This window comes from Helicoverpa zea, chromosome 10, assembly GCF_022581195.2.
Source record: "Helicoverpa zea isolate HzStark_Cry1AcR chromosome 10, ilHelZeax1.1, whole genome shotgun sequence".
NCBI lineage: Eukaryota > Metazoa > Arthropoda > Insecta > Lepidoptera > Noctuidae > Helicoverpa > Helicoverpa zea.
In genome coordinates this window covers 9,141,546-9,158,559 of record NC_061461.1, presented here as the reverse complement: position 1 = coordinate 9,158,559, position 17,014 = coordinate 9,141,546, and the positions used below count along the sequence as shown (strand labels likewise).

General features: G+C 35.1%; 3 protein-coding genes across 3 annotated transcripts; all 3 read right to left on the bottom strand.

Annotated features, from left to right (window-relative positions):
* Positions 1 to 303: 303 nt before the first annotated feature.
* On the bottom strand, positions 304 to 3,020 carry LOC124634093 (circadian clock-controlled protein daywake-like). The gene is made up of 4 exons (XM_047169507.1): positions 2,812 to 3,020; positions 2,546 to 2,670; positions 1,880 to 2,035; positions 304 to 600 (listed from the first exon to the last, which is right to left on the bottom strand). Exons 1-4 carry the CDS (start codon positions 3,006 to 3,008, stop codon positions 449 to 451), a joined length of 630 nt encoding a protein of 209 aa, XP_047025463.1. The 5' UTR covers positions 3,009 to 3,020; the 3' UTR covers positions 304 to 448.
* Positions 3,021 to 3,359: 339 nt separating this feature from the next.
* On the bottom strand, positions 3,360 to 9,008 carry LOC124633950 (mucin-2-like). Its single transcript, XM_047169333.1, has 7 exons — positions 8,854 to 9,008; positions 7,054 to 7,621; positions 5,335 to 6,371; positions 4,807 to 5,061; positions 4,305 to 4,547; positions 3,918 to 4,142; positions 3,360 to 3,826 (listed from the first exon to the last, which is right to left on the bottom strand). Exons 1-7 carry the CDS (start codon positions 8,873 to 8,875, stop codon positions 3,429 to 3,431), a joined length of 2,748 nt encoding a protein of 915 aa, XP_047025289.1. The 5' UTR covers positions 8,876 to 9,008; the 3' UTR covers positions 3,360 to 3,428.
* Positions 9,009 to 12,411: 3,403 nt separating this feature from the next.
* Positions 12,412 to 16,155, bottom strand: LOC124633951 (TPR-containing protein DDB_G0280363-like). Its single transcript, XM_047169334.1, has 4 exons — positions 15,998 to 16,155; positions 14,545 to 14,863; positions 13,991 to 14,130; positions 12,412 to 12,546 (listed from the first exon to the last, which is right to left on the bottom strand). The coding sequence occupies exons 1-4, from the start codon at positions 16,026 to 16,028 to the stop codon at positions 12,479 to 12,481; spliced, it is 558 nt and encodes a 185-aa protein (XP_047025290.1). The 5' UTR covers positions 16,029 to 16,155; the 3' UTR covers positions 12,412 to 12,478.
* Between the last annotated feature and the right edge of the window lie 859 nt (positions 16,156 to 17,014).

Genomic DNA, 17,014 nt, shown 5'->3' with positions numbered 1-17,014 from the left:
TATGTTATCGATTTAAAATATGCACTTAAGTAGTTATAATGTTAATATGTGATGTTCAAACTGCAATATTAATCTATTTTATAATTGGTGGTTTTGGAAATAAAAAGTAGTTTATTATAGAATTGTTTTACTTTTTTCCTTATTTTTACAAATGGAACTGTTCATATTATAGGTACTTATCCTATTCAATATTTGTTTTGTACCTGCTTAAAATTAGATATGGGTTTTGGAGACTCATAAAACTGACATTTAGGTAAAACATCTCCATTGAACAGGATCTGCCCTGACGACTTCTAACTGACCTATAGTACATTGGGCTTACCACAAACAAACCTTTTGTAAAATACTCATAAAGGATTGTAAGTATAAAACGACAAGAATAGGTATACCAACTAATGTCATAGTATATTAAATTACATAAGTTTCACTTTGCAACACATTGCACAATTTACAGTCTCTTCAGTTCATTAATAGGCACGACTTCGAAGAGCCTCCTAATATTTTTCAGTACTGAATTCACGCCGTAATCCACCATAGGAGTACCGAATTCTTCGGCTACCATTCTCCAATTGCTGTTCATGAACTCCAGAACTGCATTACCTAGAAAACAAATTAACACATTAAAACCTTTCATCCTTCTATAGTAATAAGGCGGAATAATTTGTTTCGTGTAAAAATACCTGTAACTAATGGCTGGTCGAACATGATCCATTCAATCAATCATTCATTCCATTGAGCAAGGAAAGCTAGAGGTAACTTTTTATCCATATATATATTTAGCTGCGTAAAGTTCCCACGAAACACGGGTGAAATAGCTCAGTACCTTAGTAGCTGAGTTACTTCTTGAATTAGGCACAAATCCAAAAGTAATTGCCTATCTAATACTTTTAGAATTAACAATTTAACTGACGCGATTATAGGGACCTTAGTATAAAACCGCAGAAAAACCGCTGAGATATTTAAGACACTAACATAATACCTATTTTTCCAAAATATTTGTATGCATATAGTTCCAAAACCCGTTTGACCAAGGCTAAGCACTATTGCCATATAAAAAGACTAAATGCCTTCATAAGGATGATCTTTTTTCGTATTTGTAAAATCACTAATTAATGGCAGTCATTATGTCTCAATTTGGTTTGAAAATTGCACCTATCTTCAAAATACTAATGACTAAAATATTTCAATAATTATTTATAATAGTTTTAAAATTCCAGGATATAGTTAAGTACATTGTTTTAAAAAATACATATGTAGTCAAGGGTACTAAAACAAATACCGTTTTACCACAAAAACTTTTAAACGTCAGTTTAAGACTTGTCTAAAAAAATGTCAGATTATGACGTTGACATATGGTTCATTTTGCAGCCACCATTTTTTTAGACAAGTGTAAAACAGACGTTTAAGTTTTTGTAGTAAGGCCAATAATGACGTAATATTTTGTCTGTAACCTTAGTAGGTAGCCTAGGTGACTAGACATGATAATAAAATATTTATTATGAGTACTCTCATAGGTAACAATCATAATACATAGTATTATAGCTCAATTTTTTTTGTTCTCATATGAGTACTTATAAACTAAAGTAAACCCAAAATGTAATTGCAAAAGTCAACAGGTTGATTTAACGTAACGATATCACAAATCTTACTAATATTAAAAGTTTGTTAGTATGGATGGGTCTGCGCTACGGCCACTTATGCAAAAACTACCGTATGGATTTTGGTGAAACTTGGTAGTTACATAGTGCATATATCAGAATAACATATACGTAAGGTACCTAAGGTTTTTGCGCAAAGTAGTTAGGTAGCGCTTGAAACCGCTGGCAGAAGCTAAACAAATTAATAACCATAAAGACTTACATTAAAAGAGTGTACTTACTTATTTCGGGACTTCCCTTGAAAAGATTTGTCATACTATAGCTGACTCTCCCATCGTAGCTGTGATCGAAACTAGAACTCTTCACATATAAGTAACTTTGTCCATCTGTCTTCACTTGTGTTCCCAGCTTAAGGATAGCGTGTAGTTTGATGTTATCTGAAAAATTTACATAATTATGTTGATATAATTAAACAGCTTGCCGGGAAAACTCCTGCGTAAATAAGCGTTTAAAACCTAAATAAAGTCATGAATAGGATATTGACTCTTGGAGACATACACTCTGAATCCTTTGTAATGCTTTCTTGATTAACTCGCAAGTGAGATTTAATGTACCTGCACAATGCAGACCAAACAGTTGGTCGACAACAAAAAAAAATCAGTAGGTCTGAGACAAGCTAAATACTTGATCTTTGTAATGTGCGTATTCATCTTCATACCCATTGATTTATGACCTCAAACAAACAATCGGCCGACTAAAAGTTTGCAGTGTGCAACTTGAGTATCGTAATAACGGTATATGTAAGAAATGAAAACAAAATAAGAACAGCCTAGAAGTTACAACACATTTGGTTTATGGAGTACGATATCTATTCGATACTTTTTGTTCTGTCTCTGACTACGACCTGTAAAGAAACAGAAGGTTAAACAAGAAGGGAAAAAACTTACTGCACTTAATAGTAGACTCTCCGTCTCCATCAATAGGAAACACGAGAAGTCTCCCAGAAGACTTGTATTTTCCTTTAATGGTCAAATTACAATGTAGTTGCGCTTCAAACGTATCTTCGTCGTACCTGCAAGCATTTGAGACAAGCGTTAATAAACTCGTTTGTATCCTTTTTACTGTACTTACCAAGGTAAAATATACAGAAAATTAGTCATCGCATTTTATTGCGATATAGAAACAAAATCAAATCTTAACCATGACCACATACCTTGCAAAATCAACAATACACTTCTTTAGTCCTTTGGCGTAACCGTGACTAAAGGCTATATCGATCCCTCCGGGTAGTTTCAAACTTAGTTCCTTCAATATGTAGGGGTCGAGGGCTTCTATACCCAGCTCAGGAATGCCATTTGCAAAGGCCGGTAATGCCATCTGCAAGGATTGCTTCAAGCATTCTGGAGACATATCTCTGCATGGTCTTCTGAAAGAGACTGTAAAAATAGGAATTTAATATAGAGAGAGTACACAGGACAAGTATATATAAATGATAGGTACACTTACTTGAATAAGCCGATAAAGATCCAAAAATGGATGCTAGTGAAGCAATACAAATAAATATGACGCTTCCCATTTTCTTCAAAGTTACACTTAATATTTATCTAAGCTCCTTGACAGGACTTCACCAACTAATGGTCTCATAATGGTGACAGCGATTATATACCAAAAAGAAATAATTGCATTTCATTTGCGATATTGCACTAAATGATGTCATAAAGCTAATTCCTAAGCCTAATAGGTTCAAATAAAAATGCATAATAACAATTAATCTAATTAGTATTTATTAGTGGAAAGTACTTTGTCATGATGACCACTACTTGTGACTGTTTATGAGGCATCAGCACTTGTTGTTGGTTTCCCAAACCTGGCGTCCAGATCAAGATCTTCATCCACGTCAGGATTTATCGTTGTCGTTGTAAGTGGTAAACCAGCCGTCGTCGATTTGAATATAGTGTCTAACACATCTTGCGGTATTGAAAAACCTAAAGTGGATGACGAAATCGGAGATGCTGTTGTTGTTGATAATGTTGTTGTAATCGGAGTTGTTTTAGTTGTCGTTGATCGTGCTGTAGTAGTTGGCGAAGTATACAGCGAAGTACTCTTTGCAGTGGTAGTTAGGACATCTTTGTTTCCATTGATATCTGGTGTAGTCTGTGACGAGACGGTCGTAGTCCCATCAAGATCGAATTCGTCGATACATCTTGTGTTGTATTTTAATTCTACGTCTGTAATAGATACAATTAGTGTTTAATAGTAATAATGCCGTACTGTATTTATAATTTTGAGCTGCAAACTTTTTCTGGGAATTGAACTTACCAGCACCGCACCATTTAGCGCACATTAAGTTTCCAAGGTTGGTATACGTGAGGGTATCTGTGCCGCAGACGGGATTATATTCAGCCGTGACCGGGCAACCTCGTATGCATTTAAGCACGGTCGGTGAGTAAGTCACAGAAGCTACAGTAGTCGTAGTTGTAGTCGTTGTTGTAGTTGTGATCGCTGTAGTCGGTGAGCAGGGACCAAAACGACGTACTATCACCTCTGAAATAGATGATAAACATCATTTAGAACTTATCAGAGCTTTTTGACAGTTTTTTGTTAGTTCGTTTGAACAACCAAAAATGTTACTTGACTGCAATTTGAAGGAACATGTTTTCTTTAAATTATCATACGCTATTATCGTGTAATTGATTAAATATTTACCAATTCCACACATCTGAGCACAAATCAAATGGTAGGGATTTTTATATGTGACGCCATCTGAACCACAGATGGGGTCTTGTTGCTGCGTGGTTAGACAGCTATCAATACACTCCTGTACGTTAGGTTCGACGGTAGTCCTGGCAATGTTTGAAGAGCTCGTTGTTGGCGCCAAAGTTGTTGTTTTAGGAGCCACAGGACTATAGCCACAAGCAGCACATGGCTTTTCGCAAAGGACCTCGACAACTGTTGAAGAAAACGTGAATTCTACAAATTCTAATACATAGTGAGTTAAAAAAGACAATCTTAACCAGTATTTAATTCTAAGAGTAAAGTTATAAAAAAAACACACTTTGCATTTTTTTATATTATAGACCTCAACGAGAGTTCAGAGATCAGAAAGTGAGTGGTCCAACATGTTTTAACAGCAACCTATTTTTAATTCGAACAATACATAACATATTTTTTTCTTATCACCTTATAATGAAACAGTTGTTTGTATTACCTTCGCCACAACTTTGAGCGCATTTCAAGCGGTCCATGTTCATGTAAGTAACGAGGTCGGTACCACATACAGGAGTGAACGACGCTGTTATGCGACAATTCCTCATGCAACGTTGGAAGCTAGTTAAAGAAGTGGTGCGGCCCACTGGTGGAGTGAGGGTCGTGGTCGGTGGGGTTGTTGGAGCAGTCTGATCATTAGTATCACCTTCATCGAACGGAGGTGGCGGACAAACTGATCGACGTCGCAATGTAACACCTGAAAGACACCAAGTTAAGATGCTAAAACTAGTATGTACATTGCATAAAAGCTGCGCCATAACACAATCCATATTGTATTTAAATAATATCATCTAAATCGGATCAATGAAGAATGTAAGATAGAGATAGATATCATTTTTTAAATTAAAAAAAAGTAAGAATATTATTAACAGAAGACAAAAAATATCAATGCTGAACTAGTCGTTATAATGTGGAAAATATTTATTTTTAAATTGTTAAAAAAAAAACAAAATAAAAAGGTTTTACTTACTCACTCCACAGCTGTTAGCACAAAACAGCTTCCCTTCATTGTCATAGGTAACACCGTTGGAACCACAGACTGGGTTGTATTCAGGTGTCGAAGCACAAGAAGCTATACAGTTCGTTATTTCTGGTGAAACAGTCGTGATTGCTTCTTCTCCTTCAGTTGTGGTCTCAGGGAGAGATGTGGTAGTCTCCCAATGGGTGGTCTCTTCTGTGGGCGTGTTGGGGTGCCATACTGTTCCCGTTGATGCAGTACCTCTAGTAGGCCTAGGGGCAGGTCCAGGAGTAGACCCAGGAGTTGTAGGTTGTGGTCCAGGATTAGGAGTAGACCTAGGAGTTGTAGGTTGTGGTCCAGGATTAGGAGTAGACCCAGGAGTTGTAGGATGTGGTCCAGGTCGGCGAGTAGGCCTAGGCGTAGGCCAAGTATTGGGCTTAGGTCTAGAAGTAGGCCTAGGGGAAGGCCCAGGCTTATGCGTACCCCAAGACTCAGTACCACCCCAATTATTATTCGAAGGTCTAGGAGTGCCCCAATTATTATTCCCAGGTCCAGGCTTATGCGAACCCCAAGACTCAGTACCACCCCAATTATTATTCGAAGGTCTAGGAGTGCCCCAATTATTATTCCCAGGTTCAGGCTTATGCGAACCCCAAGACTCAGTACCACTCCAATTATTATTCGAAGGTCTAGGAGTGCCCCAATTATTATTCCCACGTCCAGGCTTATGCGAACCCCAAGACTCAGTACCACCCCAATTATTATTCGAAGGTTTAGGAGTACCCCAATTATTATCACTATTGGTAGGCTTAGGAAGACCCCAATTATTATTCGTAGGTTTAGGAGTACCCCAATTATTATCACCATTCGTAGGCTCAGGAAGACCCCAATTATTATTCGAAGGTTTAGGAGTACCCCAATTATTATCACTATTGGTAGGCTCAGGAAGACCCCAATTATTATTTGAAGGTTTAGGAGTACCCCTGGGAGTTGTAGGATGTGGTGTAGTTCGGCGCGTAGGATTCATCGTCGTTCCCCTTGGAGGTTTGCTAAATCAAAGGTTTACTTTATTTATTAACTAGCTTTCACTCGTGTGTTGATAAAAAGCCTATGTGTTAATCCAGGGTATCATCTATATCTTCATACCCAACCAAATCGGTCAAGCCGTTTTTGCGTGAAAGAATAACAAACTTACATTCATACATTCTAACTAACTTTCACATTTTATAATACCTAATAATACTAGGATAGGATTAGGTTCACCAACAATTTGCTTATTACATGTTCATATAAGACAACAGTTTAAGATGAAGGCAACACCATAACGATTACTGTAGGTAAACCCAGCGTGTGATGAGAAAGTACAAAAATGTATGTATATCCCGTAGTAGAAGCTATTACAGAGATATGAAATAGAGAATGAATCTTAATAATTAATTTATAATTGAATGAGCCTAGATAGGATGGATTTCTGTTTGCTTAATGTATCCGAGTGTAGGTCCAATTTATCACTACAGCTGTTTATTCCTTTACAAAGCTTTGAACTAGTAGAGTTAGCACCTGATTATCTCCTATATTAACTTAGTTTAAATACAAACAGTGACAGAAATTATAGAGCTATTAGCTAGGCCATTAATTAGCGTCGGTATTAACCCTAAGAAAAAAAAAATGGGTGAGATAGATAGTTTTGTTCTTTTTTCTGATATCAATATATTGTGAGTAAATACTTACGTATGGGGACGTTTGCAGGGCACTTTTGAATGAAAGTGGTTATAAAAACTACCATCTTCTTCACTGGACGGTCCAGAATCTTCTGAACTTCCACTTCCTGGACTATAATCACTATCGTTAGAGCCCCAACCTGAGTCGTCAGGTCCGGAACTATCACGGTCATGACCACGACCGCGGCCACGACTATCATAGTCTGAACTATCGTAGTCGTAACTATCGTAACTGCCTCTGTCATCGCGGTTCTTCTCGTAAGAATCCTGGTCATCAATCCATACGGGTGAATTTTCCCAGTGGCCAGCTTGGTGGTCTTTTCCTACATCTTTGGGTTGCGTATGAGGTCGTTTTCGGTTAGACGATCCGTGGTCGTTGGACCCATGGTGGGACGATCCGTGGTGTGAGGAGCCTCTTTGAGATGACCAGTGAGACTTCCCCCTTTGAGGAGGTCCGCCGTGAGAGGAGCCACGTTGCTTAGATCCATGAGATGATCTATGTGAACTTCCATGGAATTTGCGAGATATTTTTGGACCATACCCCTGAACAGCTACAATGCCCAAAAATACCAGCAAAGCTGTAAATTGACGAAATCATTAGTCAGTAGACATTTCTTTATCTACCTGTTTAAAAATGAGTAACGAGAAAGATAATTTCCTTCTTTCAACTTTAGTTAGTTTATTAGTTTAAAAGCAATTAAATTTTATTAGCACTGCACTTAACAGCTTAAACGAATAACGTTTAGATAATAAATTGACAAAGAGTAATTAATTGATTGTTACACATCAAAACGATTATACTGATGTGTAATAGATAGTACAAATTAACGACTGCATTTATTGATCAGAAAATAAATACATATTAGCACCTATATGTACATATATTGAAATATCTAAAGAAATCGGTAATTGAATAGAATAGAATGGTTCATATCTTCACAACAAGGCCTAATACGTGTTGTATCCAAAATTAAAAACATTGCAGATGTTTTGTTTTTACGATCGATTGGCCTATTTTATTTAGTTCTGCAACCCAAATTATGTATATTATTGTTTTGACCAGTTTTTCAAAAATGAAGGTTAAACTAGACACTTCTCACGTTTAAAAACAAAAAATCTACGTCATTGATAAAGTCGAATACAAAAATGTGTTGAGACAGGTCAGTTACCTATTTGAGCCGTAATGAGTTTCAACAATGAATTCATTGAAACCAGTTGATGTCAAACAAACAATAATTACTAAGCACATATTTGCATAAAAAAATAAGCTACAATGATAACAATTTTATTTTATTATGATAACTTGATAAGGATTGCAAATAAATAAAAAAGTTTAAAACACTAGAAAAACACGCTTCTATAAATGCACGTAAATACCATAAGGTTCTAGTTCATATCTTCAGTCTCCATCATCAGATCAGTTTGACAGTATCGTATTATTGTAACCTTGCATTCCATATGTATTTAGTTAAGTTAAGTACATGTAGATTGACAAAATAAAAGTGTGTTAAAAAAGTAAACAAATACCTATCGTATACCCCATGCTTGCGGTTTCAAATTCTGTAGTATTTTTTTTAGGTAGACATCTATTCAATTTAAACTTATCTATAACTTGCACTGTCATTGTGTCTGAACGGAATTTGCAACAGGTAACTAATAGACAATAACGAAAAAACCTATACGAGAATCCTTGACTGTTATACATGTATGTTTTGTTCCGGCTCATCTTCTAGTTAACGCATTCCATTTAAATAAAATATTGACACAAAATAATTCAAATACAAAAAATAATAAAGGAAGCTTCACTCACCGATAAAAACGAAATTATTCATTTTCCCACATCGACACTAGACGATCTATCTTAACTGGACGTAAATAGTTTATTTCTGCAACACACAATCACTCAATTCGAAGCCAATTCACGAAATGAGTTGTATCTTCAAAACACGTGCGACCATATTTAGTTTTTTTTTTTTTTTATATCCCCTCTACAGCATTTTCCTTCTACAACCCGTTCTCATCTCGTATCATTTTCGAAGTCAATTACCTCAAATTGTTGTAGACCACTGATATTAAGTTATCTACGTAAGGTACTATTTCAGGTATCAAAATCAATTTGAGGTCACGATATCATTAAGGGTGATAAAATATTTTCCTGTCGTTTAGACAGAACTCGAGAATTAGACTGACTGACTTGTCAGTAGGTTGGTAGATGGAAAATGACTGCCTGGTATCTACTAGCACCCAGGGGTGTCTTACCTTGAAGTACTATCGACACTATTAGAGGAACTTTTTATGCCAACTATATATATAATTTACATAATATTAACTTTAAATCTAATTAGATTCGAATCAACAGACAAAAGAAAAACGTAATAAAAACGAATCCTATATAGATTAAGAATATCTGTCTTACATAACTATGCAATTAGTATTTTATGATTAAGTTTACTCTTCCGATTGTTAAAATTAAAACTTTTTTAAATGTAACTGAGCTATGTGTAGCCATTAATTGTGATCACGTTTTATTTAAAAAATCAAGTTATTCGATAAATGAGTAGAAATGACCTAGGTAAGTATAGTAAATATAGTTTACTTTTATCTACTTAACGATCTGTTTTTGAATAGATGTTTCATAAGTAAGGTATGTCTGATCCCTCAACAGGTTACAAAAGAACGACTAGGACTAGATTTGCGGGTTTACCGCGACTCCCACCTTTTGTTTTTATTCTAGAACTCGAACTCGAGTAACCGACGACATATTATGGTTTACTAATTAAACTGCAACTGGACAGAACCCGACTAGAATTTACAAACACTTTTTATGAGCCATATTATTACTAAGTATTTTAATCAATTATTTTTCGCCATTATTTCTTTGTCTTTGGCTAAATGGTACCTAATCAGTAGTTAATTGCATTATTCTTGCTTTTAATATGGCAATAAAATTAAACTTTACATTGTTATATTTTCCACTGACGATTAATGTTATATTATATCAACGTCATTAATTATATTAACCAGCCGTTATTTACCTATGCAGCAATAGTTGTGATGGAAAGCCCTTCAGGATAATTCCATAATCAGAAAAGTCATATTGTTATGTTTATACCCTCATAGACCATATCCCACATTAATGACAATTGTCATATTAGTATAATCGGAAAGCGACTAAAACCGCTTAGGGAAGCTAGTCTATCAACATTACTATTCCTACACGAATATTTACTTATACGTACATATATTTATTAAATAAATAATCAGAAATTCAAACTTCCATCATCATAACATTTTGAATCCATTGTTAATGCCTAAATCTGTTGATTACTTAAAAAGTCTTTACAGGAAAATTCCCGCTTAGTTAGTATGAAAAAAAATCTTTGTTTAGCTGTCCGATTACGTTCTGCAGTATTGATACAACTTCACGAGTACCTGTCAGTTCACACGTACCTACGTCCACAGAGATTGATCTTTAGCTCTCCTTTTCGAAATCCTACTCAAAGCTTTACTAAGACCAAATATAAAGATCGCCGACAACGCAAACATCAGTTTTCTTAAAACAACTTTTAAGTCGCTTCCAACAGGTGTCTGTGGAGATCAAAGGGGGAGGCCTGTGTTCAGCAGTGGACGTCCTATGACTGAGATGATGATGATGATGATGATGAACTTTTAATTGAAAAAATCATAATAAGCAATTGCATACTTCAACTCAGGTCTATGAATACCGGAGTTGAAATTCCGTACCCATTACTACTTGTAAAATCGTTCAGTGATTCATCACTTTGACCTATCGTGTATGTAAGAAAACCTTCACAATTAATGGACGTAAATCCCAGTTTGCTGTCTAAAAATATATAAATACGCGGATGAATTGAGAACCTCCTTCTTCTATCCGGGAAGTTGTTCAAAAATAATTATAATTTCGCAATTCATTTATCATTTCATCTATACTATCTAGTATACTAATATTATAAAGAGGAAAACTTTGTTTGTTTGTTTGGTTGTAATGGATAAACTCAAAAACTACTGGACCGATTTTAAATATTCTTTCACCATTAGAAAGCTATATTATCTGCGAGTAATATAGGCTATTTTTTATCCCGGTGCGGGCAGTAGCTCCCACGGGACGCGGGTGAAACCGCGGGAAAACGGCTAGTGTCTAAATAAATTGTTCATTATATTTTATCTGTACTCATTATAAATTAATTTTCTTCTATTTATTATTGTTCTATCTTCTGTTTTTTTTCAACATCAGTCAAGAAAAACTATGCTATGTTTTATTCGAGCAAAACCTGATGTGAGTAAGCTTTCATGCGCCCATCACAATCCAAATAGCAATACTCACATCATAGGCTGTTTCACCGGTTACTGACAAAGTCTCTAATAGCCTAATAGGAACTTATTTGACAAATAAATTATAAGTTTTGGTTTCACAGGTCTCGGATAGCAATATCTGGCCGAAATTATAAGCAGCCTGACACTATCGGTAACCAGTGAAAATGCGTCTTAACTAAGTAAATAAAACATTACACGATCAAAAAAAACAAAATAGTCTGGCACGGTAGTTCAAATGATTGAATAATAGGATAAACAGTATGAAGTTCAGGTTAGATATTGACAGACAGATTGTAAAATACGCGATCCGGTATACTTTAATAATTTAAACCTATAGATTTGCAGTTCCAATTCTCGAGCAATGAATCACGAAGCAGTGAATACGATAGTATGTAACAATGAAATTCAGCGCAGGCGCTTAAGAATTGCAAAGAACTATGACTATGCCACTGCCGGGTTACTTAAAGTCACTCAAAAAGGGAATGACCACCACAATTGTTCAAGGCCAATGTGCGATTTAAAACCATTTTTAGTTCAGATTTCGTTATGATTCAGAATCGTGAAGGTGAAATCATGAATCATGATTACTCATTGACATCTGAGATACCATGATACACTTAGAAAGTGCATATGACTTTGAAATAGCTCATTCAGTAACTTTGGTATGTATGTATTAGGCAGGAGCCATCTAATGATTTCAATGATTTGAGGATAAAGGCATCTCTTGGGGATTTAGAAAAGAAAGTTAAATATTTCACACTCCGGTTATTTTAGCTCACCGAGACGCGGCGACGTGCCATTATAGTTGAGTTTTCATTATTCGACCAGTGTTTTCATAAACATTCAGCTCAACTACGTAGGTATAGTTAATAATGTCATAAGTATGTACATACAAAATATTCTGAAATAATTATTTTAAATTATAGCAATAAGGTATTAAGATTTGTCTATTTTTCAACCAGATCAGCAAGCGCAATTATTAAGCTGCTTTAGAAAAAATGCGTACCTAGTGAGAAAAATAAAAGAAAATATGTCATAAAAGATTGGTTTATAATTTATTCAGTCCTACTTTTCAAGTTAATTACTTAATTCATACTAAATTATTGAGCAACGCCATCGATGGTGGGAGGTGGGGTCGGGCAAGGCGATGTTCTTAGCAGCGATACGTCTGAAAAAGAAACAAATAAATGTTGGTTAGTTAAAATTAACAAGGTTATAATACTAAATAATATGACCTTACTTAACTTCATTAAGTAAGGTCATATTATTTAGTATTCACTTCTGGAAATGGGGCTAAATGTACCCAGTTTTTTTTTCTTGGTTTCCTAGAAAGTTTCCGGCGGGGAATGATTTTTGATGGGAAAAGATTCACTGGAAATGTTATTTAGAGTTATTGTATAATTGATCTGCAAGATATTGCTAGTCAATAATGTGTTAAAAGTAAACATATTGCTTTAGCAACATGCAATTATAATGAGCTAAGTGTTTTGCCTATAACATAACTATTTATTTTTAACGTACATCGTATGTAAAGTCGTTTTCCTCATAAAGTGGTCTAGGACAATCGGTAGTTAATTAGTACTCTAGTGGTCATGTAATTATGTGGTCTTACCCGTTTGTATATCTATTAGGAAGATGAGTGAAGTCTGTCATAATTATGGAAATCATAGTCGATTTACTTGTTTACTGTATGTCGTATGCTAGTTTATCTATTGGCCGAGTATATCGTATATTTGTGACCATAATGACAGCCCTTTGGCTTACCTCTTTGAGTAGAATGTAACACAAAATTATTTTGTAATCAAAGAACAATATGGTGCATTGTAGTAGACTAGATTGAAGCTTCGTAAACTAAACAAGTTGCACAAATTGCTAAAAAAATATGTAGATTGCATCTACGCTTGTTTATCAATGATCTACCCACACATTTAATATGAAAGAATTGTACATATAAATGACTTCATTTAGTAATTCCCAGTACAAGAGCAACGAAGATTTATCAAGTATAATAATATGGACAGAATTTGTTTAAAATAAATAAAGCAAGGCGTGTTTGTCATCGGTAATTCAGAAGGTCGCCTTCGATAAAACGACTAAGAATTGCTATTAATTAGGTATCCAGTGCTTTACCGGTCTTTTTAAGGAAAAAGTTTCAACGTCAAAGTCTAATAATTCAAAATATAGGCTAACAAGGGCAAATCTTCGATATTCATGTATTATTTTTTTCAACAACTTCCTAGAGTAATATAAATCACTGTATTAACAAAAATATCCCGAAGAACCCGACCTTAAAAGTTCTTGGAGTATATTCTTGGTGTATACCTTCATAGTTTCTTTCTTTACCTCTATTTGGGGCATCGAGTTGCCCGGGTAACTGGGTTGAGGAGGTTAGATAGGTAGTAGCTCCATGTAAATCACTAATATTGATGGGAAACTGGTCAGGCAAATGATAGATGAAAACAGAAGCTTGAAATCTTTTAAAAGAATCTTTGAGATCCTTACTTAGCCACGGGCTCCTCTGATGGGAGAAAATATTATACCTAATACTAGAAGGCCACGGGCTCATTAATAATATTGTTAAAATATTAGCAGTAAGGTTTCCCGATACTTACTGACGCCACAAAGCTGAGCACAGTTCAGTCTTCCAGGGTTGCCGTACGTGACGTTGTCAGTGCCGCACACAGGGTTGTACTCAGCTGTCACTGGGCAGGTACTGATGCACTGACGCTGCTGGGGTGACATGGTGGTCGTTCTGGAATGTTCGACAGGATTTTTTGACAATACATAGTTAAAGTAGAACAGATTTTGAATTGTATGGGCATCTTTAATTACCCAAACCGTAGTTACTTAGTTTATTTTTGTTTAACTGGTGATACGCCTGAACTATTCAATGCTTTATGAACTGATTGCCTATTTATTATTTATTAGTCAAATTATAAACTATGTTTTAGAAGTTCAAATTTCTGATAAGATGGAATTTCAGGGTTATTGATAATACTTGAATCTTTTGGTTGTTTATAATAGAAGGGCACCAAATATCATTTTAAAAAATCCGTTAATATAGATATGATTGGTAATATTCTAACCATTTTGTGACAATATCCAGTTGTCAGATTTCAGCTAAAATTCGTAATAAGTATTTCAGCATAGATAAATTACTACTCACCCTGTAGGAGTAGGAGTCGTTGTACGTTGGCCCTGGTTGTTCTGGTTGGGGAACTGGTTCTGATTGGGGAATTGGTTCTGATTCTGATTGGGGAACTGATTTTGATTGGGGAACTGATTTTGATTGGGAAATTGGTTTTGATTGGGGAACTGATTTTGATTGGGGAATTGGTTCTGATTGGGGAATGGAGGGAACCTGTTGGGACGTGGGAATTGACCTGGGAACCAGTTTGGCCCGTTGAAGCCGTACCTATCATCTAGGCCGTCGTCACCTTCTTGTGGCTGCGCTGCTTGTCCCAGAGCACCAGAAGTGAAGAGAGCTGAAAGTAATACAAAGAAAATGATTAACACAAGTATCAAATATGTGGGTTATTATAAAAGTCTCATGTGTCATTAATATCATCATCAAGTTGCAGTGATTGCCCAATGTAAAAGGAGTTAGTTTCTTTTAATGCCTGATAGTTTTAAGCATTACTAACACTATTCTATTAACATCTGACCAAAGTGATAAATAACATAATGATTACGCTGAATTTCCGAGTCATCAGTAATAATGGTTATCTGTATTAAACCGTAATACAAACAGACGTATGAGGACAAGTGGGACTTCCCCAAAATGTCTTAGGTGTATTTATCATGTTAATTTGCTTACTTACTGTCTTTATCCTGGTTGATTGCCCCTTGCATTATTATGCATTATGGAAAGGCTGAATGGATGCCAAAAGAAGGTTGGAATGTAGTAGGTAGGTAGGGGGAATATAATCCCCCGAGAATTTACTGGATTTCTAAAAGATATTGTTACAGGCGCCTTTTTTAACTTTTAAATTCCATTATATTTATTATGATTAAGATTATGTATCTGATTAACACAAAAACCGTTGGTTAAAATAATGCTGTAATAGGCGAGTATGCGAGTATTTTCCATCTTGATTTGAAAATATCATTAACATTTTGTTTTTTTCCCCAATAGTGTCGGAAACCAACTACACCGTGACCACAAATTGCACTTAGGGCAGCAAAAAGTGCGAAAACAAAAAGCTAATAAGATTCTTGTTTCATATTTCCTACAGACAAAACAGTAAAAAAACAAAACAAAATCTACTTATAAAATGTCAAACCGTTATTTAAAACCGGCTTTGTAATGTAAAGTTTCGATATAATAACAAGAATAAATATTTAATTTAAAATTAATCCAAGTTCATAAATTATATATTTTTTAAACACTTCAAAATAAGGTTGATTTGAGAACATTATGCTTATAATTCATAGTAATAATTTTTAATAATTCACAGGGACCTAAAGTGGTATGCCATTTAAGCCAATTGCCTTTGGCTGAACTGTACCTTCATAAATTATTAATTTAAAAAGCACCACATGTGTACAGAAAAAAGGTTAACAAGTTTCTTTTAATACCTCTGACCATCTCTTTACCCAAAAAAATATAAACAACTTACCGATTACGAAAAAAACACACAGTTTCTCCATTTTTTTAAGTCAACAATTAATAACTTTAGTGGAATAAACTTTGCTCAATACGAGTACAACGTCTGTGTCGGTTGCCGGCTTCTCACTGGCCAATCGGGGACACCGGTTTTGTTTATAAACTCACGCGCATCTCAACTCGCTCGTACGCCACAATGATTTAGTGCTGGGGGTATTTTAAGCGACTTGAAATTCCCGACGAGATTTTCCTTATAAATAAATTAATTAATAAGTAAACGAGGAAAACGGTGACTGTTTTATTATTATTTCTGGTGTTAGGTATGTACTTTCAACGTGACTGTCTCTTGTCAGTTGATGAACTTTAATTGAAGAAGGTGGCTAACCCTTGAACCTAGATCTCCACAATATACAAAAATAAACATGTAAACATATTGAAATGTTCGCAAATAAATTATTAGTACTCATCTATGTATATTCTAAGCTTTTTTAGAAAGTGAGGGAACGAATAAATTACATACTTAAATAAAAACAGGTTTGAATTTTATTCATCTCGACATCAACGCGGAAAAAAAATGTCTAGCCGATAAAATTTTACCGACTACGTCACAACACTATCTGTGCGTATTTGTTGCGTCAATTTGCGTTTATAAATTCCCATATTTAATTTCCTTCAAAGGGGGATGAACCTGCAAACCAGTAATGCAACATTATCTGGTTTCACGGGAACATTGACTGTAAGACCAGTTTAATAAATTACTCTGTTTATGAACATAATACTGGGAATGAGACTAATAAGCTCTGAAATAAATGGTTTAAATGAATTTATTTTTTCTTATGCGATGGTGAGACATCGCTTTTTAAGTAAGGAACATTTTTTTAGGAACTACAAAGAACCCGATTTTTTTATTTATTGCATGCCTGACCCCACACTTTATTCGATTAAGTTCTACAAAGATATAAAATATATCCACAATAATTGTACAAAATTAAAAAAGGGGACCTAGAAACCTGCAACCTATGTATAAGTA

Excerpts from the sequence above, each read along its gene's own strand:
- LOC124633951 (XM_047169334.1), bottom strand. The coding sequence starts at position 16,028 with ATGGAGAAACTGTGTGTTTTTTTCGTAATCG. Across the intron at positions 14,864-15,997 it reads GTGTGTTTTTTTCGTAATCG|CTCTCTTCACTTCTGGTGCT; the intron begins GTAAGTTGTTTA and ends TATTACTTTCAG. Across the intron at positions 14,131-14,544 it reads ACGACTCCTACTCCTACAGG|AACGACCACCATGTCACCCC; the intron begins GTGAGTAGTAAT and ends CGAACATTCCAG.
- LOC124634093 (XM_047169507.1), bottom strand. The coding sequence starts at position 3,008 with ATGTCTCCAGAATGCTTGAAGCAATCCTTGCAGATGGCATTACCGGCC. Across the intron at positions 2,671-2,811 it reads TGTATTGTTGATTTTGCAAG|GTACGACGAAGATACGTTTG; the intron begins GTATGTGGTCAT and ends AAATGCTTGCAG. Across the intron at positions 601-1,879 it reads CAAGGGAAGTCCCGAAATAA|GTAATGCAGTTCTGGAGTTC; the intron begins GTAAGTACACTC and ends TTTGTTTTCTAG.
- LOC124633950 (XM_047169333.1), bottom strand. The coding sequence starts at position 8,875 with ATGAATAATTTCGTTTTTATCG. Across the intron at positions 5,062-5,334 it reads TGCTAACAGCTGTGGAGTGA|GTGTTACATTGCGACGTCGA; the intron begins GTAAGTAAAACC and ends GGTGTCTTTCAG. Across the intron at positions 4,548-4,806 it reads CGCTCAAAGTTGTGGCGAAG|TTGTCGAGGTCCTTTGCGAA; the intron begins GTAATACAAACA and ends TTTCTTCAACAG.